At 41.6% G+C, this 20,651-nt stretch overlaps 1 protein-coding gene and 1 long non-coding RNA gene across 2 annotated transcripts in view; one reads left to right on the top strand and one right to left on the bottom strand.

The window, feature by feature from the left end:
• HUNK (hormonally up-regulated Neu-associated kinase) overlaps window positions 1-20,651 on the top strand; it is an 86,594-nt gene that overhangs the window by 58,268 nt on the left and 7,675 nt on the right. Inside the window, exons 6-8 of the mRNA XM_075133151.1 lie at window positions 7,484-7,619; window positions 13,093-13,261; window positions 15,499-15,582. Coding sequence (XP_074989252.1) covers window positions 7,484-7,619; window positions 13,093-13,261; window positions 15,499-15,582 — 389 coding nt within the window. The remainder of the gene's footprint in view (window positions 1-7,483; window positions 7,620-13,092; window positions 13,262-15,498; window positions 15,583-20,651) is intronic.
• On the bottom strand, window positions 1,918-19,117 carry LOC142073410 (uncharacterized). The gene is made up of 4 exons (XR_012670284.1): window positions 19,031-19,117; window positions 18,372-18,486; window positions 7,410-7,522; window positions 1,918-2,102 (listed from the first exon to the last, which is right to left on the bottom strand). It is a non-coding gene; the product is annotated as an uncharacterized LOC142073410 (long non-coding RNA).

Genomic DNA, 20,651 nt, shown 5'->3' with positions numbered 1-20,651 from the left:
GTCCTGACCCAAAAGGAAGTTGCAGGGGGGGTCATAAGGTTATTTAGGGCGGTCACAGTATTGCCACCCTTACTTCTGCGCTGCCTTCAGCGCTGGGTTGCTGGAGAGGGCGGCTGTTGGCCGAGTGCCCAGCTCTGAGGGCAGCGCCCTGCCAGCAGCAGCACAGAAGTGAGGGTGGCACTACCATACCAGGCCACCCTTACTTCTACCCTGCTGGCGGTGGCTGTGCCTTCAGAGCTGGGCTCCCAGCCAGCAGCCACCGCTCTCCAGATGCTCAGCTCTGAAGGCAGCGTTGCCGCCAGCAGCAGCACAGAAGTAAGGGTAGCAGTTCCGCAACCCCCCCTACAATAACCTTATGACCACCCCCTCCACAACTCCTTTTTGGGTCAGGACCCCTACAATTACAACACCATGAAATTTGAGATTTAAATAGCTGAAATCGTGAAATTTATGATTTTTTTAAATCCTATGGCCATGAAATTGACCAAAAATGGACCATGAATTTGGGAGGGCCCTACTTATAAAATCCTGGGCAGTGAACACATTGTTTCAACATTCTGTGTGAAGCAAAGAGCTCTGCCCACACTTAGCTTCCGTTTTACACTGAAGTTAGGTGGTTGTCACATGGGAAAATGTTACAATGTATCCTTGAATTGCGTGACAAAATCAGAATTTTCCTCCTTCGGAAAACAGACCTTGCAGATTACATGTATAAATATGGACATGACTATGTTAGTTTACCTGGTGGACATATCTGGCATATTGAATATATTGAATCTAATTCTTCAAGGAAGGAATACAAGTATACTAGATATATTTGAGAAAATATACTAGAGAAAATCAGGGGATTCTTGAAGCTTTGTCTTTGAAGATGCCACATTTAAAAGGGAGTTACCAAGATGTTTCCAGTGTTGTCAGACTTTTAAAAAGAACAGAGTGAAAGTGATGAAAACCTCTTAGACCAGATATTAACTCGTGTCTGGATTGTATTCCCTTTTGGATTAATATTTTTCTGGAGTTGAACATGAATCTCCAGATACTTGACTCCATTCCAACCTCAAGCTTCTGAGCTCAAGAAAATCTCTTGGAATGGACAACTGATCACACACTGAAGACCAAGTTTTCAAATCTAACAAAGCAAAGAATTCTGTTAAAGGAGAGCATGAGAAACTCAGTAGAAGCTATAAAAGTGCTGCTTCCTTTAATCTCTGTGGGTGCGTCTACACTGCAATTAAACACCCATGGCTGTCTCATGTCAGCTGACTCAGGCTCACAGGGCTCGGGCTACAGGGCTTTAAAATTGAGGTGTAGACATTTGGGCTCAGTCTGGAGTCCAAGTTCTGGGACCCCACAAGGGGGAGGGTCCCAGAGCTTGAACGTCTCACCTCAATTTTACAGTCCCGCAACTCGAGCTGCGCAAGCCCAACTCAGCTGACACAGGCCAGCCATAGGTGTTTAAATGCAGTGTAAACATACTCGGTGAGTCTGGGCTTTCAGCAATGATTTCTGTGAAAATTAAACACAGAAATAATTTAAATTGGAAAAATGAGTTACGTCCGGTGCCATCAGAGAGTCAACCAAACATCATGCAACTGTGCAGTTTGAAACAGACCCAATCTTCTCACTAAAATCTTGGACTATGTCCAAACACACCCCAAAATCCATATTTTTAATTATAGTTTTAAAAACATGGATTAGATTCGATTATATCATTAAACAAACTGTATGTGGTTGAATAAAGTCCCCAAACTGTCCAGGCTGTAGTGTCTCTCTTGAATCTAGTGTCCTGAGTTGATTAAAAAACAAAGGTATTTGGTTGTGGGAAGCCACCAAGTTTTAAAATATCTGTAAGTAAACTGCAGTACTAAAAAGTTTGGGAACCACGGCTGCAGAGCATTCAAGTTTAATCTCATTTTCTTTTATTTTCCCTCTCTCTGCTTATTACAACTTATTTATGTTACAGAATTCTAAGTTTTTCACAGCTGATAGTCCATAAATTCACTGATATTTTACCTTTTAATCACTGCATCCCAACGATTGTTTGTAAAGCCTATCAGACAGTATCTCCAGGGTGTGTAAGCATATGCGCCATTAAGCAAACCCTGTGAAGCAGAAAATGAGGTGTTAGCATTTATGACGGCTGAGCAACTGATAATTAAAATTCCATAAATGAGTTGCATCATGTAATGACCTCTATTGCTAATACAGTTATAAGGGGTTTTAAAAATTGGGTCTAACTTATGGCTCAGTGGTATGAAATTGCCTTAGCTTGTTTCATGTGGTCAGTAGTACAGACAGCAACTCTATGCATAATTTCACCAGGCAGACACTCACATTCGGCATTCTCTAAAAACAATAGAAACCAAATTGTTTCTGACCACTGCAAGGAATGTGGCTTCTCAGTGTCAAAACAGAAGAATGTTTGTATTCCTATTAATAAAACTCATTTTACAACTTTTTAAAACTGAGCTTGGTCTCAGAATGAAATTTAAAGAGAAACTAAATTTCCAGTGATGTTGGTCTTGAAACTGTAAAGAGAACAAACATTATCCCAAAATTATACCACAGAAAGAAAATTCTGCCAAGTGTAAGGTGATTGGCTAACCAGATTAGCACCATCCTTGATTTCATAGATGAAGCCCCAGCTTTGTGTATATAGACAACTGTTGGCTGGATAATTCAGTTATACCTTTGTTAGCTCAGCGACTTTGTTCAGCATGGACCAAGGGAATGATATAACAGTTTTATTTGCATCTGACTTCATATGTAACATGCTCCACCTCCAAAGATTGATCTGTTGGCTTCATGTTTGCTTTTCCATACAATTCATGGTGTTAGATCTTATGCCTAGGGCCCTACCAAATTCACGTTCCATTTTAGACAATTTCACGGTCATAGGATTTTAAAAATCGTAAATTTCATGATTTCAGCTATTTAAATCTCAAATTTCATGGTGTTGTAATTGTAGAGGTCTTGACCCAAAAAGGAGTTAGTGGGTGTGTGGGGGGGTGTCACAAGGTTATGTGGAGGGGTTGCATTACTGCTACCCTTACTTCTGCTGGCGGCGGCGCTGCCTTCAGAGCTGGGCAGCTGGAGAGCGGCGGCTGCTGGCTGGGAGCCCAGCTCTGAAGGCAGAGCCGCTGCCACAGCAGCTGCACAGAAGTAAGAATGGCCTGGTAGGGTACTGCCACCTTTGCTTCTGTGCTGCTGCCTGCAGAGCTGGGCCCTCAGTCAGCAGCCGCCGCTCTCTGGCCACCCAGCTCTGAAGGCAGCAGTGCAGAAGTAACGGTGGCAATACTGCAATCCCCCTAAAATAACCGTGTGACCCTCCTGCAACTCCCTTTTGGGTCAGGACCCCCAGTTTGAGAAACGCTGGGCTCCCCCATGAAATCTGTATAGTATAGGGTAAAAGTACACACAAAAAAACAGATTTATGCAAAGAGACCAGATTTCACGGTCCATGATGCATTTTACATGGCTGTGAATTTGGTAGGGCCCTACTTATGCCTGTAGGGTTTGGATCCTGGCTAACTGAGAAACTGCCTCTCTCCATCTGTGCCATCACAACACTTAAGATCAGCTGAGGTACTTTTTCTAGATACTAGATGCAGAGCAATCTCAGTGGAAGGTTCTTGGCTCTGGAATTCATTTCATTCAGCCTGAATCTTTTGATCTTTATAGTATGGCAGAAGTCTCATCCACTTAGTCAGTCATTTGCTGGAGGAAAAGGGAGCTTGTATAGGGAATTGAACTCATTTGGAGACTGAGTTTATTTACATAACACTTTCAATAAGCATTGTGCACTGTTGTTGTAACTGTGTTCAGAATCTGTTGGGAGGTGCATTTTATAATTGGGAAAATGGGAAAAATGGAAAGTCATAAGCCAAAACAGAAGAACAATGGATTTGTTGTTCTTGACAATAGAGAATTCTTTATCTAAGAAACGTGACATGGGGCTTGCAGCACGCTCATGGAACAGCCATAACATCAAATTCCAAAAGATTTATGGACAGATTTCCAATCTTTCCCTGCTGTTACTGCAATATTATTGCTGTATGAAAATACGGAAAAGTCAGGAGAGATTTAAGCTAAAATAGCCCATGGTAATTAATGATTTATGAAGATAGAAATAACTCTACAAAAATTTCATTCATGCTTAGGTGACCTGGTAACTGCATAATCGTAATTCTCTCCGTCTGCCAAATGTAAACTTCTTGACAGTAGGCCTGTCTAAATTGGATAGTCTCTCAGGGCCCTGTCCAGGAGATATTTGGTTTCTGTAGGATGTTGAACACAGAGGCTCCTCAAGTTGGTAGGGCTCAGCACCTACAGAACCTCCTCCTGACTTATATAATACAAATCTCTCCCTTCCTTGTGTCACAAATCTACAGGATTTGTGCTGTGGCCCAGCTTTTAAACAGTCCCCCATTCAACGTGCTAGACCACATGGCCTCAATGCCTCTAAGGGCTTGTCTACATTACCCGCAGGATTGAGGGGAAGCAATCGATCCAGTAGGGGTCGATTTATTGTGTCTAGTCTAGACGCGATAAATGGACTGCCGAGTGCTCTCTCATAGACTCCGGTACTCCACCGGAGCGAGAAGCGGAGGCGGAGTCGATGGGGGAGCGTCAGCTGTCGACTCACCGCAGTGAAGACACCGCGGTGAGTAGATCTAAGTACATCGACTTCAGCTACGTTATTTACGTAGCTGAAGTTATGTAACTTAGATCGATCTCCCCACAGTGTAGACCAGGCCTGAGACTCAACCCCTGGGCTCCAGCACTCCTGCTTCTCACTGTGAGCTCTGTCCAGCAAGTCCAACTGGGAAAGATTCCTATTCAGAGAGGGTTGCACCCTCTTCAGGGATCAGTGCACCTCTGCAAGTATTTGCGGTGACACCAGGCAGTCTTTTCAAAACAGACTAGGGTTTATCAGTCAACTGGAATGCAGCACTGGGAAGTCCTTAGCTGGCATAGAGAAGCAAAGGTTAAGACAGTAGCCCACACCCAGGCTCCCTTGAGCCATCCTGCTATAGGAACCATCAGGGTTTCTTTTCTCTGTCTTTGTCCATTCTCAGTCCCAGAGAGCTTCCTGTGTCTCTGTGAGCTCAGCTCTTAACGCAGACATCTGACACCTTTTGGTCCATTGTCCTCCTCCTGGGGAGCGCTGCTGAGTTCACATGTTCCATCTGCTGAAGTTTCCCACTGTTAAGTGTCAGTTGTTCAGTAGCTGGGGTTCCTGTTGTCTTTCTGGATCCTTCCTTGATATGGGTTGGTTCTAGTCAGCGCTGAATGAGCCATTCCTATCATCCCAAATGCCTCATGTCTCCTGCAATGGCCCAGGAGCATCTTAACTTCCTGCACCCCCTGGGTAGCAATACTAAGTCAAGAAAGTCACTGCCATGCATAAAAATATGACAGAAAATTCACACTTCAGTCATCCATTGTCCACTGATCTGCTTTAGAACATAGGCACACACTTCCTCTTCTTGACCCCACATAGACCAGGCTTCATGGTGACTTCCTGAGCTGAGCATGCTCAAAAAGGACCAGTGATGTACATAAGGGAGGGGACTGGATAACAACATGACTGCAGACAAGAGCCTTTTAAAGGCAAGTACACTTTATCTTTAGTTAACATTTTTGCCCTTTTCAAATGGTTACATCCCAGCCTAGAGAGCAAACATGCTGCTCTCCAAACACAAGGGAGGGTACGAAAATAACGAAGCCTATCATTTGTGTTTCTGGCCCCTGAGATGCCCATTGATTACTGTGTAAATGGCAGTCCATGTAAAGCATTTGAGACGATGGTGAAGAGGATATGCCATTGCTACTCTAGTGCAAAGATGGATTCAGTTGTAAAAGACAAAAATGGCATAAAACAATTGGGTGGTATCCAGTGACCCAACATTAATGGTCTATAAACTAGAAGAGAGTACATGTTTTTGGTGTTTGCTATGGAATTCATCCAGAATTCTTTTGCAGCTCGGCTGACTATTTTTTCCTTAGTACGTAGCCCATGTGTGCTAGCCACATTATTATATTTGGTGGCTTCTGTGGTGTGTATGATGTGTCCAATTTCTGCGTATGTGAGGCTGACTGCAAGCATTTGGGTGATCTCGTGTACAAAATCTTAAAAAACCCCAAACTCCTCCAACATTAGGTTTCTGTGCCTGTTCCATGAAGAATTTTAGAGAGCATATTAAATTCCTTAAGATTGCACCAGCAGAAGGCAGGTTTTAGTCATGATAGTTTGGAGATTAAAATATAGGACTAGTCAAAATGGAGATAAGTTTCCAGCTTCCTGTGTGGCCTTGGGCCAGTCATTTTCTCTCTCCTTGTAACTAACAACTTTAAAGGCATGATGTCAACGAATGTTTGTAAAACACTTTGAGATTCTTTTATGGAAAACTTTGAAAGGAATGGAGTCACGTAGGCCCACTTCCGCCCTTAGAAACTCCCTTGCAACTCTGTTGCAGTCAATGGAAATACAGGGGTTCATATCTGAAAACAGAAATGATCCCACTAAGTTTACTGCTCTATTTTAATTGGGTCAGCGTGTCCTATCATTGATTTCAGTATGGATGCACCATTTTAACTGAGAAACTAATTTGGTCCCCTGGGCCTGATGCTATGTGATACTGAGCACTGGTGCTGACTGGAAGTTAATGGGAGTTGAGGCTGCTCAGCCCTGCTCCAGAGGCATGCAGTTCCTTTTTTAGATTGCACCTTGGGCCTCTAACTTTATACTTCTGCTGATTTTTTGAAGGGATGTATAAGGAAGAAACCCTTATGTTGTTGCCGAGGGAACATTTAAATAATGAAGAAATGATTGTAATGCTAAGGGCCTGATTCAGGAAAGCACTTAAGAATGTGTTTAGGTCCCATTGAAGTAAATAGGACTGAAGTATGTGCTAAAGTGTTTTACTGATCTGGGGCTACGTTCTCTCATCTCTCATGTTTAACATTGGGCCAAACCTCTAGACAGGTAAAATTCCAGATACTTCTCTTACTGTTTGTCCCACACAATTTGCTATTGAAATATGTTGCACAGGGTAGTCTCTAGATTAGATTTGTATCAAAGATTTTTTCCTTTTTTTAAAATGTAAAATCAGATCTGGTGCATGTTATGATCCTCCTGTCTAGAATTGTATTATCTGACCAGAGTCAGGGTCTGGGGATAATTTGGAACAAATGCCTCTCACCGTGCTGGGTTTTTTTCCTGGAAGCATGAAGGTTACCTTCAGAGCACACACAGATAATTTTCCCTCTTCTCATTTATGATTCTATAAAACATTATTTATTTTACATATGGATTAACTCCTTAGCAGATAATTTTCTCAGGGACATTAGAGCATATCATAAAGGAAACCGTTGCTTGATAGTATATTTTTGGTAAGGTTACTTACCATAGTAACTCAGTTGCTAAGTTAAGTTGTAAAGCATATGACATAGCTGTCGTCTTTTCTTAATATCTTCACAGCGGCCATAAACTTTCTACAATCTCTGCTAGAGCCAGATCCTGCAAAGAGACCAAACATCCAGCAAGCTTTAGCAAATCGTTGGCTTAATGAGAATTACCCTGGGAAAGCACCGCATAATGTCACGTATCCAAACAGGTATTGTAATTAATACAATACTTCGCAAATGTGAGAACACATTAAACCATTAGAGGCTTGATCCTGTATACCCTTACTCACATAACAAAGTCCCATTGAACTCACTGGGATTACATACATGAGTACGGATTGCTTATGCTTATTTCAGGACTGGGCCTGAAATAAATGGGAGATGGTATCAGTTTTGAGGGAGTTCTTAGTGCAAAAGTCAAAATTACTTCCTTAAACTAGCAGAGAGATGCCATACTGCTGCATGGTGACCCAGAATCAAGACCACATACTTAGTTGACTCCTCGATCTTCTCAGAATTGATGGGGGAAGCCCACTGTACATCAGTCTTGGCACCCCTTTGTTTGCTGTTGGAGTGATATTACTATGTCACTGGAAGTTACTGCCTTTCTAAAACTCCAGCTCAGATTCTGTGTGATAAATACAACATTATTATGGTAACCGTTATGGCGAGGATCAGAGTTAGATGAACTTGCTTAGATGAGTATTAATCTTGAACACCTCAACAGACACAGAGACATATGACCAGGGTCAGGTGGATGACAGATCTCATGGCAAAATGCATATGCAGCCAGGAAAAAAAGAGTGCTATTTTTGATACACTTAGGGCTTGATCCACCAAGGGATTTAGGTGCTTAAATGTCACTTTACGCACCTAAGTCCAAAATTTACATCCTCAACCCCCTGCTGCTTACACTGTTGGCACCTAAATTCCTATGGCACCTAAGTTTCGGCCAGTGGACATGTGCAGTGCCAGCTATGTCCTGACACTGCTGAGTTGCTTGGTGTCTAGCTCTCACCTAATCCATACTGCCTGATGCAATAGGTGTTTCCAAAGGCTGTCTGTCGGATTGAGCCCCACACAAAGCATTCGATCAGAGGAGGAGTGGGTGGTGTGTGTCCCGCCTCCCCTCCCCTTTGCCTTGTGCCTTATAGCTCAGTGGTTTATATGTTCACCTAGGGTGTGGGAGGTCTAGAGTCACATCCCTGCTCTGCCTGATATGGAATGGGCATTTGAACCCAGGTCTCCCCACTCCCTGGTGGGGCTCTCTCTTGCTTAAGCTGTTCAGTTTTTGTACAATATACTTAAACATTCATTGGGCCAGGCACAGACTGAGAATGACTCTGTAGCTAAGTGGTTAGCTGTGCCCCTTCCCCCCGCCTCCCAGAACAGTGAGAATCTGGTTCAAGTCTTTGGGCTTGTGTACATTACCTGCAGGATCAACGGGCAGCAATTGATCCAGTGGGGGTTGATTTATCGTGTCTAGTCTAGATGTTATAAATCAACCGCCGAGTGCTCTCCCGTCGACTCCGGTACTTCACCGGAGCAAGAGTCGCAGGCGGAGTCAACGGGGGAGCATGAGCTGTCAACTCAGCGCAGTGAAGACACCGTGGTGAGTAGATCTAAGTATGTCGACTTCAGCTATGTTATTCACATAACTGGAGTTGTGTAACTTAGGTCGATTCTCTCCTCCCCACCCCCCCACCCCCCCCGCCCGCCCAAGTGTATCCCAGGCCTTCGTTCCAGATCAGGCAGAGGGGAAGATTTGAATCTGGCTCTCTGACATTCTGGGTGAAGGCTATACGGGGCTCCTCCTTATTTTTGTGGAAAAGAGCAGATCTGGTTTTGGTTTAGGTGCCTAATTCCAGGAGAGGGATCGTGGGGAGAATCCTGAGTGGAGACAGGCAGATCCCACCAGCCTACAGTTAGGCACCTATCTGATTTTGAGCGGCTTGGCCACACCCTTCTTCTCAGCATTTCCTACTGGCTTGCTTAAGCAGCTCAGCGTGGTGACTTTTGTGAATACCATTCTTAGATGCCTAACTCTTCGCATGCATTGCACAGGAAGCCTGGGTACTTACCTCAGACCTACGGATTCTTTTATGTGGCAGGGCATCTAAACATTAGGTGTTGCAATCACGAGTCTAAATCCCCTTTGTGGATGTAGCCACTAGTCAAAATGCAATAGCTTTTGTGTAAAACGCAATTCAGCACCAGCTGTGGGCTTATTTATGCCCAGGGATTGCAAGCCTAGAGTCACATAGAGAATAGCAGCTTCTAGTTCTCAGAAAATGGGAGGATCAAACTTGAGTGAGACTGAGGGCTTTTATTCTGGAATGGAAGTTCATAAGAGAGATTTGGTGAAACAATGAATCATTAGGCTGGTGAAACAATGAATCGTTAGGCTGGCATACAGGGGAACACAGAGTTGTGGTGCAGGGAAACGTGATTGGCTACATTAATGGATGGACTATAAAGAAGGAATAAAGAAGTGGTTGGTTTACAAGGGATGTGGTAGAGAATGAGATGAGTCATTGTCTCAACATTTTTGTCCCGATACCAAATCTAATTGAGCTAACACAAAACACACACAGCAGATTTGAGGAATCTTGGTGCATTGGACTGTACTAAAGTATGGTACATATGAACATTTTGTGTTAAAAAAGGGAAAATAAGTGTAAACTGAATGAGTCATTATGCTAATTAAATCACTGTCATAATGAGTCTAATCAATCTACTAAACATGGCATCTGTTAAGCAAATGTAACTGTAACTGAGAGCTGTGTGGGTAACTTAATACTCTCACTCCTAGTCTTATCTCCAGTAAACACAACACAAGGGCGGCTTGGAATACGTTTGATTTCAAACTCTTTTCCATTTGCACGTGCAAGATGCACTTTTATATTGATATATATTTTTAAATCCCTGGCATGCACTTGAGTTGCACTTTGTCAGATTGTATTGGAAGTGTTCTTTCTGAGTTTGCTCACAGGTGTAAATGATTGTATGTATAATTATTTAGGTGACTTGTAAAGGAAGCTAGAGTCTAAAATGTTAAAGAAAAGAGCAGTGCAATGTCCTTTATTTCTCAAGTGCCCACTAATCATTCTGTCTTGAAGGCAAAGGAACTAGCTGGGAAGGGAAGTATTGTACATAGTCTAGTTTAAAGGGATATCCCTTTTTTAGAAAAATCACTCTTACAATAAATATTACAGTAAAATCTCAAAGTTACAAACTAACCAGTCAACCACACACTTCATTTGGAACCTGAAGTGCGCAATCAGGCAGCAGCAGAGTCCAAAAAAAAAAAAAAAAAAGCAAATACAGAACAGTACTGAGTTAAACGTAAACTGCTTTAAAAAAAAAAAGGGAAAGCAGCATTTTAATTCTGCATAGGAAAGTTTCAAAGCTGTATTAAGTCAATGCTCAGTTGAAAACTTTTGAAAGAACAACCATAATGTTTTGTTCAGCGTTACAAACATTTCAGAGTTACGAACAACCTCCATTCCTGAGGTGTTTGTAACTCTGAGGTTCTACCATATGTACAGAATCATTTTTTCTCATCACTCGCGTCTCTGGAAAATCAGAAAATTAGACCCCTGTGTATTTTGACCCACATTTTGTGCTGAAGTCAGTGGAGTTCCATAGGATTAAAGTCATGTAGATTATTGCCTTTCTATCTTTGGGCTATAGTGCTTTTTTGTTTTTAACTAGCTTAGGTCCCAAACTTCACCTACCTACAAGTTGCTATACAATAGTGTGATAAGAAAAATCCTCTTGATTGTAAATATTTAGGGCCGTATTTTGCTTTAATTTAAATTGGTGTAAATTTGGAGTAACACAATTAAATTCAACTTTGAAAGAGTTCCTCTGGATGTATGCCAGTGTGTGTGAGCAGGAAATATACCGTAGTTCTTATCCACCGCTTAATCACCAAGAAATCTCCACTCTCATCCCAACCACTATTTTTATTGAACTAACAAAAAGCAATGTATTGTACTCACGGGTACCCCTTCTGCCCTTTTATGGGCATCACTAAATGCTCCTTAGATAGGGAGTTGGTAGAAGGAGTGGAAGGGGGAGGGTGTAAAACTGAGATGCAGGAGATTTCTCATAAAATAATTCTGCCTGGCTTTTTATAAGCTTGCGTTTATTAAAGAAATACTCTGAAGACAAAAAATACTTTACATTTTACAGACTACTTCCAGCAACAATTGCCTGGGTTCTTTTTGCTATCCGAAGATAGACTTACTTACCATACAGCAGCAGATACAGTTTGCCTAGTAACTTCTTTAAAAAAAACCCTAAAAGCAGTCCCTAAGTACAAAATGAATTTTAATAAGCACGTTGAACAAAAGTAAACATTTGCTAGTCAAGATTTACCAGACTTGATTTTGAATATTATTTAGAGTCCTGCTATGGCCAACCCCATCTCACGTGCAGTAACGGCTGAATGTAACAGACATTAAAAATACCAGTGCAGGGGGTGAGATGGGAAATGATGAACCTATTAAAAGTAGAGGTCAGATTTTTTTAAAAAGCTCAGCACCCAGCAGTCCTTAGTAAGGCACCTAAATAAGTGGCTAAAATAGCTATTGGAACAAGGAATAGCTTTTTTTAAAAACAATTATTTTTGAATATAATGGGAGCTACTGGGTGCTGGGCACACCTGGAAGTCTGGCCAATTCATTTAGAAGCCTAAATGAGCTCTTTGGGAAATTTGACCTTCCAATGTACTGTTAAAGGCACTGTTATAACTGCACAAGGCTATTGCCCTCCATTCCTCAACTCAGATAAGTCCATTATTGAGAGCGTGCGAAAACACACACATATGTTATGTATAACTTAGCTTTATATAGTGCCTTCTACCTCAAAGCACTTCTACAGATTTAACAAACTGCTATAGAAATGTTACATATAGCTCACTTCACCTACTGTTGAAATATACCGATCTGTGGGATGAAACACTCTAGCTAGCTACTTAATGCAAGGAGAAACACCCAAGCAACAGTTAACGATTGCAGATGAAGAAGTACCGTATCTAATGGAAAGAACAGAAACATATAGGTAAGCAGAACGTAGCTAGCTGAGCGGGATTTTAGCTCTTCTCCTCCAAAAGGAGCCATGGGATGTTTAATGACTACAGTGGTCAAGACCTTGGGTTTTATGTGTTAATCAGACTGTGGCATCTGCAGCACTACAGTGCCTCTTAACACCATGCTGGGCCATTGGTTCACGATTGACTCAGAGGGAAGAATGCCATCTATTTAATGATCAGTGTCACTTCCCGCAGCGCATACTGTAGCTGTTCCTTGGCAATCTACCATCCAAGTAATAACTAGCCTTGACCTTTTTTAGTTTGTCAGATCTGAATGGAACACAGTGTAGGGTGGTAGGGCTGAAAGCCACATAGAAAACTGTATCCAAAATCCTTGAGTACAGAGTGTATGCTGAGTTAAAGTATCAGAAGGTATTCTTTATCGCTAAAATAATTTTTGGCTGCTTTTTGAACTAGAGCTACCTTCACAAGAACGTAAGGCTAGTCATGTTTACATTACTTAGCTATATAATGGCCTTCAGATCTCTAGTGCATACTCTGCAGGTGTCCTCATTGCTAACAAGCATTCTCATGTCTCATCTGGAGGGTTGTAAGAGTAATTTGTTCGGTCTCTCTTTGTGTAGAATTCACCTAGAAGACCTCAGCCAAAGTGTGCTGCTCCATATGACTGAAAAGCTGGGCTACAAGAACAGCGATGTGATCAACACTGTCCTCTCTAATAGGGCAAGCAACACTCTTGCCATCTACTTTCTACTTAATAAGAAACTAGAGCGCTATTTGACAGGCCTGAGAGTAAGTATTGCTTGATATTGATTCTTGAAGATGACGACGACGACAATAATAATAATAATAATAATAATAATTATATAATAAATATAAAAAGAGTGCTGTAATATACAAAAATTTTCCCACGCACTGACATTTGATTCAGAGTCTTTAACTTAGTGAAGTGTAGCCCCTTGAGATTCACTGTTCATATAACATTAGTTGTGAAAGGGAGATAATGCTGGTAAATAGATAACATTAGTTCAGATCAGAATTCCCATGCATGGGAAGTAATTGCTTGTAGGTTGTATGTACATGGTTTTCAAATGTAGGCATTGGACAAAGAGGCTCCTGGGAAGGCTTTTGGCTTACAGAAACAAAATCCTTGCCATGTAAGGCTTTATTTTTGTCCTAGTGTTGTGTCGGGTTTATGCTCTTTAGATACAATTATTCTGTTATTAAGAAACATTCGTTAATGTAATGTGATTCTTGGCAGGAGAGGTGGGACAGTTGAATAGCCATTAAAATGTGTGTGTTTGTTGTGAAGTGAAAACTTTAAGATAAAAGTGGTACTTAAAAATAATATGTATGTAGAGTTTGTTGATTAGTTTTTGACCCTCTTGGCCCATGGCACAAAGCATTAATACCAAATAGCTCTTGCATATGACCTTGGGTCAAAAATCCTGCTGTCCAATTTGCATTGCAGGCTTCTTGCAGTGAAGATTGTTATTGCATATTCTGCATTCAGTTTCTGCACAAACCTCCCATTGGCATCAACAGATGTCTACTCTGGGGATGAGAAGAGCAATAAGTGACTTAAGAGACTGACAGTGCAGTTGCAGCCCAGGCTCTCCCTCACATAGATTATGAGTAGGGTTGTGTGAAATTTGGCAGTTTCACTTTGTAAGGGTTCTTGCAAACACTTTTCTTTGTTCTTTGGTGTCAGTCGTCTTAGGTTTCAGAGTGGTAGCCATGTTAGTCTGTATCAGCAAAAACAACGAGGAGTCCTTTTGGCTTAGAGACTAACAAATTTATTTGGGCATAAGCTTTCGTGGGCTAAAACCCACTTCATCAGATGCATGGAGTGGAAAATACAGTAGAGAGGTATAAATACACAGCATATGAAAAGATGGGAGTTGCCTTAGCAAGTGGGGGGGTCAGTGCTAACGAGCCAATTCAATTAAGGTGGAAGTGGGCTATTCTCAACAGTTGACAAGAAGGGAGGAAAAATCACTTTTGTAGTGCTAATGAGTTCAATGTAATCAAGGTGGCCCATTTCAAACAGTTGACCAGAAGGTGTGGGTATCAGCAGGGGGAAAAATTAGTTTTTGTAGTGACCCATCCACTCCCAGTCTTTATTCAGGCCTAATTTGATGGTGTCCAGTTTGTAAATTAATTCCAGTTCTGCAGTTTCTCCTTAGGGTCACTTCTACCTTCCCATTGCATTGCCCCCCTTCCCATGTTTGACTTTGAGGTTTGGATTCAAAGCAAAGGGCCATTGAAACCAGCAAATTTCTCCTATTTTCACATCAAAACAATGCAGAATTCTGTAGTCCACATAGTTGTGATTTGAGCCCATAACAGTGGGGAAGCATGCACTGGAGTAGCCATCCTAACACTTTTCTTTGAACGAGTACAGTCTGTGCACTCTTTTATGCTGGCTAAGGAGGGGGGGGGGGGCCATCATCCTGCCCCCACCTCACCTCAGCTTACCCCTCCCTGCCTGCTTAAGGGAGCCTAGCACTGCCAGTGCGGGTAGTTTCGTGCTCTCTAGCGACGTAATGGGTGGCCCCTGTACAAGTGTATGGGGCATGCAAGGGGCTGAGGCACCTCGTACCCTGTCCTCCCGTGGCATCTGTGCGTAGCGAGACACGAGCTGGGTCTGAGATGTAAATAGTGAGGAAGCTGTAAGCATCTACAAGGCTGCTTATAAGGGGGCAGGGTTTTATGGGTTTTTCCTTTCAACTTATTAGTTTCTGTTTTATCTCAGAGGGATTCCTTGTCTGATGAATGGCCATGGATTCTTCACTCCTCCTCAGAGCATAGTTATATTAGAAAGACCATTCAGATGTTTTAATAATGATGTCTCGCTGGCCATTTGCAGATGAGCAAGAATGATATTTAAATATAATGGGTCAAATCCATCATTGCCATAAGCCGGTGCAACTCCGTTGAAAGCCACAGTGAATTTGGCCCAGCAGGTTGTAGTTTATCAGTTTTGTTGATTCAAATTATCTCACATTATTTTTTCCCCTCTTCAACAGAAGTCAGATGTCCATGACAACGTTTGCTATAGGAACCAGCTATACCAGATAGAAAAATACAAGGTGAACCAAGATGCCTATGAGGTAGAGCCTTTTATAATGATACTTTGATACCGGACTGAATTTAAGAATTTCCCACTGATTGTGAATACAGTTGATGGGTTTCTGGCCCTGGGGGGGAAAACAGAAATAATTCCAAGCCCAGAGAAATAGGGAAACTTGCTTACAAGAGAGAAAGTTACCAAATGACTCATTTCAAAAGAATTGCCAGGGAGGTTTGGGCATCTTCATTAAAAAAGTGACTGATCTGCTTGCACAGAACAAATGGACAGAAAGGTCAGAATAATACCCCCAACATGTAAGCCTAAATGTGAATCTCAGTGACAGTGAAGAATAGAAGTTAGAGATGCGAATGTTCTAGACAGCAAATTCCATTTGTCCATCTAGGTATTCTGAACCCCACAATTTGACTTTGAGAACACTCCCAACACTGATGAGTTCATAATAACTGCTAATCACTAAAGCTATTGTGTTTCTCCTCAGATATATTCTGCTGTAATACAGGCTGCATGGGGCTGTGTGAAATTTTCTTAGGGATTTAAAAAAACCACTGTAGCTCCCCTACAACATCTTCTAGCTGATTCTCTCCAAGCACTTCACAAGAATTTATAAATTAAGCCTCACAATATTTATGAGGGCTAGTCTCCAACTCCAAGATACAAGTAGCTCCCATTGAAGGCAACTGGTGTTGCATGATTGAAGGCAATCGGTGCTGCATGTATCTTTCTGAGGAAGAATAGAGCTCTCTGGGAGGTAGATGGAGTATTATCATCCCCATTGTACAAATAGGAAACCAAAGAACCAAGAACTTAAGTAACTTGCCCACGGTCACAGCCTTCATTGCATTTGAGCAATGTAACTCAAAAATTAGACAATGTTCAGCCCAGGTTCATTGACAGGCTGTGAGCAGAGCTGTTTGAAAAATGGGTATTTTTCCCGATGAAAAATTTTGGTGAAGATTTTTTTTTTTCAATTTTTTCTAGACTTGATTAAAAAAAACTAGAAAACTAGCCGTTTTAGTCAAGCAAAAGCCAAAAAATGTCATCCCAAGCCCAGAACATATTTGGTTTTGCATCAATGTTTATTAACATTGAGGAGAAGTGTTTCAGGCAGGGCTGGCCCGAGGTGTTTTGTGGCCCGGGGTAGAAAACTGTGGTGTTCATCACTTCATTCTGCACACCCAGCTCCCCACAAAACAAATGCAAGCAAAAGGAACAAGACAACAAATGGGGATTTGGCACTCCTGGATGTTGGCTGCCCGAATCGCCCGCCCCTCAGGTCAGTCCTGGTTTCACAGGAACACTGCTGGCCTGTTATATGCCCAGTCTTACTATCCAAACTTCAGTGAGAGCTCTGTGTAAGAAATGCCTGTCTGGGCCTATCATTGCATACCAGTGGCTTTGATGATTATTTATTGTTTGTATTACTGTAGTGCCTAGAATTCCTAGTCACGTCATTGTACTAGGCACTGTACAAATGTTCTCTGCCCTCAAGAACTGTGCTTCATCCTTGAGTTGGGACCTAGGAGTGTAAAAAAACACTATTGGTAAAAGCCACTCTGGTTTTATTGTGTTCTGCAATCTGCTAGTACTGTTCTGTCTGGAGACAGAAGACATGGGTCATGTAAATTAGGATGCTGACTGATGAGGAGTGCCTACACTCAATGGTTCCCTCTCAGTGATCACAAAGATACTGTTCATTCATTAGATAGAAGGTGTTGCCTTTTGTGTTGCCTGTCTCTATCCTTTTTGCCTGGGTTTTAAAGGAATCCACTCCAGATATCAGGGCCCTTTGATTTTAGGATTTCCTTCTCCTTTCCTTTCTTTGCCGAAGGGAGGAATTACAGTGGTGCAAGCATTGTGCAGGTCTAACAACCATATGATAAATTACAGTATTCCCAAAAGATCACCTCTTTCTAAAGCTGCTTTTCACAGTTATGATGGTGGTGGTCACTGTATTATTAAAAATGGTTTCCAAGCCCAAAATTACATGGGCACATTTATATTGTGTCTGGTTTTGTTTGTTTTTTTTTAAAAATGCATTTACCAATTTAATAGACAAGTTGAATTGCAAGCCAGATGGAAGTATCAGGGCAAAGCACGTGCTGCATTTTATTTATATAAAGAGCACATACTTTATTTGAAACATATCAGCTGTGGATAGATTGAGCAAATATATTTCAAGATGTGCCTGAGGGCTCTTTAGAGCCAAATTCTTCTCTGTATACACATAGGTTCCCAGTACAATCACTGGGAGCCACTTATGTGTTTCTAAGATGCGAATTTAGCTGTTAGCTTATTGTTTACATGTGTGTATTGTGTATATGTGTATGTATAGTAATATATAAGAACATACAACTTGTATTTCTTCACAAGTGAAAGAAAACTTATTTGGCAAATAGTGCAACGATAGAAACACACAGATTGTTTTGGTGTTATTTTTAAAATGGAAGTGCATTTGCTTCTGCAGCCCTAAAAGCCAATTGCCACCAGAGAATTGATGTATGACTTCTATACGAAAAATTAAGAACTAATGACAGTGCTACCACAATTGCCTATTTTGGCAGTATACATTCTCATGGCTAAGGGGTCGCTGCTTATTCCCTCTGAAGCCTGGTCTGGAGACAAAGTTTTATGTATATCAGTATCACTGTTTTGGTTAGGTGTGTGATTTTTTTTTTTAACTGGAATAGCTATATGGATGCAGTTATACTGATATAGCTTCTTCACCTTCCCACACAGGAATAACTATATACACCTTTATAACACTATAGCTGTGTCCACACTAGGTGGGCTGTATCGCATTTACAGTACCTGGATAGTTGAAACAGTGCAGCTTTTGTCTGTGGACAAACCCGATGATATTGTTGCAACATGTTTTGAAGGTGGACATGGAAACCTTCTTCTCTCCCTTCTTAAATTACTGTACCTTATAAATATTAAAATCTGTCTTATAATGAGGGAAAAAGACATATCAAATATATTCTTAGTTGTAACATAAAAATTACTGTCTAAGCCTGCAAAAATGTCTGTACGTGTTTACTTTTGAGCACATAAGTAATCCCATAAACTTCAAATCCTGCAGGAGCAGGGCCTTGGTACGTACAAGACGACAGATTATAGAAACTGAAGTTAGCTTGTAAAATCTTGGGTAGTCTTTCTATGTGTTTGTACAGTGCCTAGCATACTAGGGCCCAATCCTGACTGGGGCATTTGGGCAGCAATACAAATAAATAATAATATTCTAAAACAGAAGATGAACTGTTAGCACACTGAAACAGAAAAAGAAATGCTTCAGAAGTAACCTACCTAAAAATAATCACTAGCCTATAACTAAACCTGTTTCTATAGGGACTCTTAACAAATGCTTTGTGATGGAGACATCCTTTGGGTGTCTTTTCAGATTCTTTGGGAAATTTCCAGGGTCCATCCCCTTATTCTCTCAAGAAGGAAAGGTTTACTTACAAACTAACCTTTGTTAGGCTATTTGGGATCTCCCAATTTGACTGTGTTCTTCCACCACTGCTGCAAGTATCAGCATCCCTCTCAGTCTGCCTTTCAGCTCCAAAGAGAAACATGGGAGACTAGTCCCTAGATAAATGATGTAGCTGTGTTGCCATGGAGATGCCATGCAGACGTCTCCTAAGGTTCTGCAGCACCTGGCTGAAATTCTTCCACATCACGTTAGCAGCAATGTAAAAAATGCAAATGTAAGTGACTGTGACCATAGTGGTTGTGGCTCGTAGTGCCCCATATTGCTAGTGAGGAAGTATTGTAATAGGGCTGTAGCTGTTAGCATGGCAAGTCCCCTTTCCCATAGGGCTCACTGGAGGGGGAAGTTAGCAGCAAGCTCTGCAGTGGTGTCGCTAAGACAGCTGTGAACTGGGGTGCAAAGAGCTCCAAGATACAGGTTCCCTACCCACATAGGGTCTTTTAAAGCCTTGTTTCATATTTATATTTAGCAGAGGTGTGTAGGCAAGCAAGAAGGGGTGTTGGGAGGACTCGGGGGATTGGGAACAGTAGTGCTAAAGTAGTGCCCCATGGACGGGATCCCTGGAGGCTGGATTGGGTGTGATGCTCCCCATGCAAAGTAGCTGCCGGAGTCAGATTCAGGTTTGGAGGGAGCTGAAGGAATTCTAGCACAGAGAGCTAGTGCTGTGGTCCTATCATAACAACAGACAAAGACAATATAAACACCAGTTATCTTCCTTTTAAATCTATTGCTGGGATTAGGGTAGCTTTTGGGGTTGAGGTCAGGACAGGAAATAGCATAGAATGAGGTAATGCCAAATATTCCCAAGTATAGCTTACTGGTACAGCTCTTTCATTGTGTGAGCTGGATGTATACAGTATGTTGAAGGCTGAACATTTATAGCTCCGCTAAAGAAAATCTTCCTTTCCTTTTCAAAATATAATGGCATTTGGCACCTTGGGACTCAGGTTTTTTTTCTTTTTAGAGGAAATAGTCCTAATAAATTTTAAAAATAATTAAAAGACCATTTCCAGCATGTCACCAGGATGAAGTAACTCACTGATAACACAGGATATGTGGGTTTCCTTTTCACATGGGTACTTGAGTCTGTACAAGACAGCTGTGCTACTGCTCCATGAAAATGTTACAGCAGCATGAATGTAATATAATGTCAGGGTCACTTGGAATGTGTTTCAGAGTAGGGCAGAGTTCTGGTTTAGCTCTGTCTGTTGTACCACTAGACTAAAAATAATTGCCGTATGGAAATGTTCTCGCTGAGGCTGTATCAACCAAAATGCAAATCCTTCCCTCAAAATACCAAATAGCTGTTGAGAGTCTTGATGGCCTTTTTGTGTTGATATTTCACCATCTGGTCCTCTCATCCCAAGTACCTTTAAAAAAATGCTTCTGAAAGAAGCCCAATTTCTGCTGGGCTTGGCATCATAGCTGCAGAGCCTCATGTAACTATTCAACATGATGTGCAGGGAATTAACTGCACAACTTCCATTGACTTTATTTTTATGATCTATTATTTATATAGTGCCATGTGTGTGCATGGTATTTTGCAGATATGCAAGAAGGCCAGGTATCTGCTTCAAAGAATTGACAGAATAGACCGAATG

This window comes from Caretta caretta, chromosome 1 (genome assembly GCF_965140235.1).
Source record: "Caretta caretta isolate rCarCar2 chromosome 1, rCarCar1.hap1, whole genome shotgun sequence".
NCBI lineage: Eukaryota > Metazoa > Chordata > Testudines > Cheloniidae > Caretta > Caretta caretta.
This window is presented reverse-complemented; position numbering and strand designations above follow the sequence as displayed.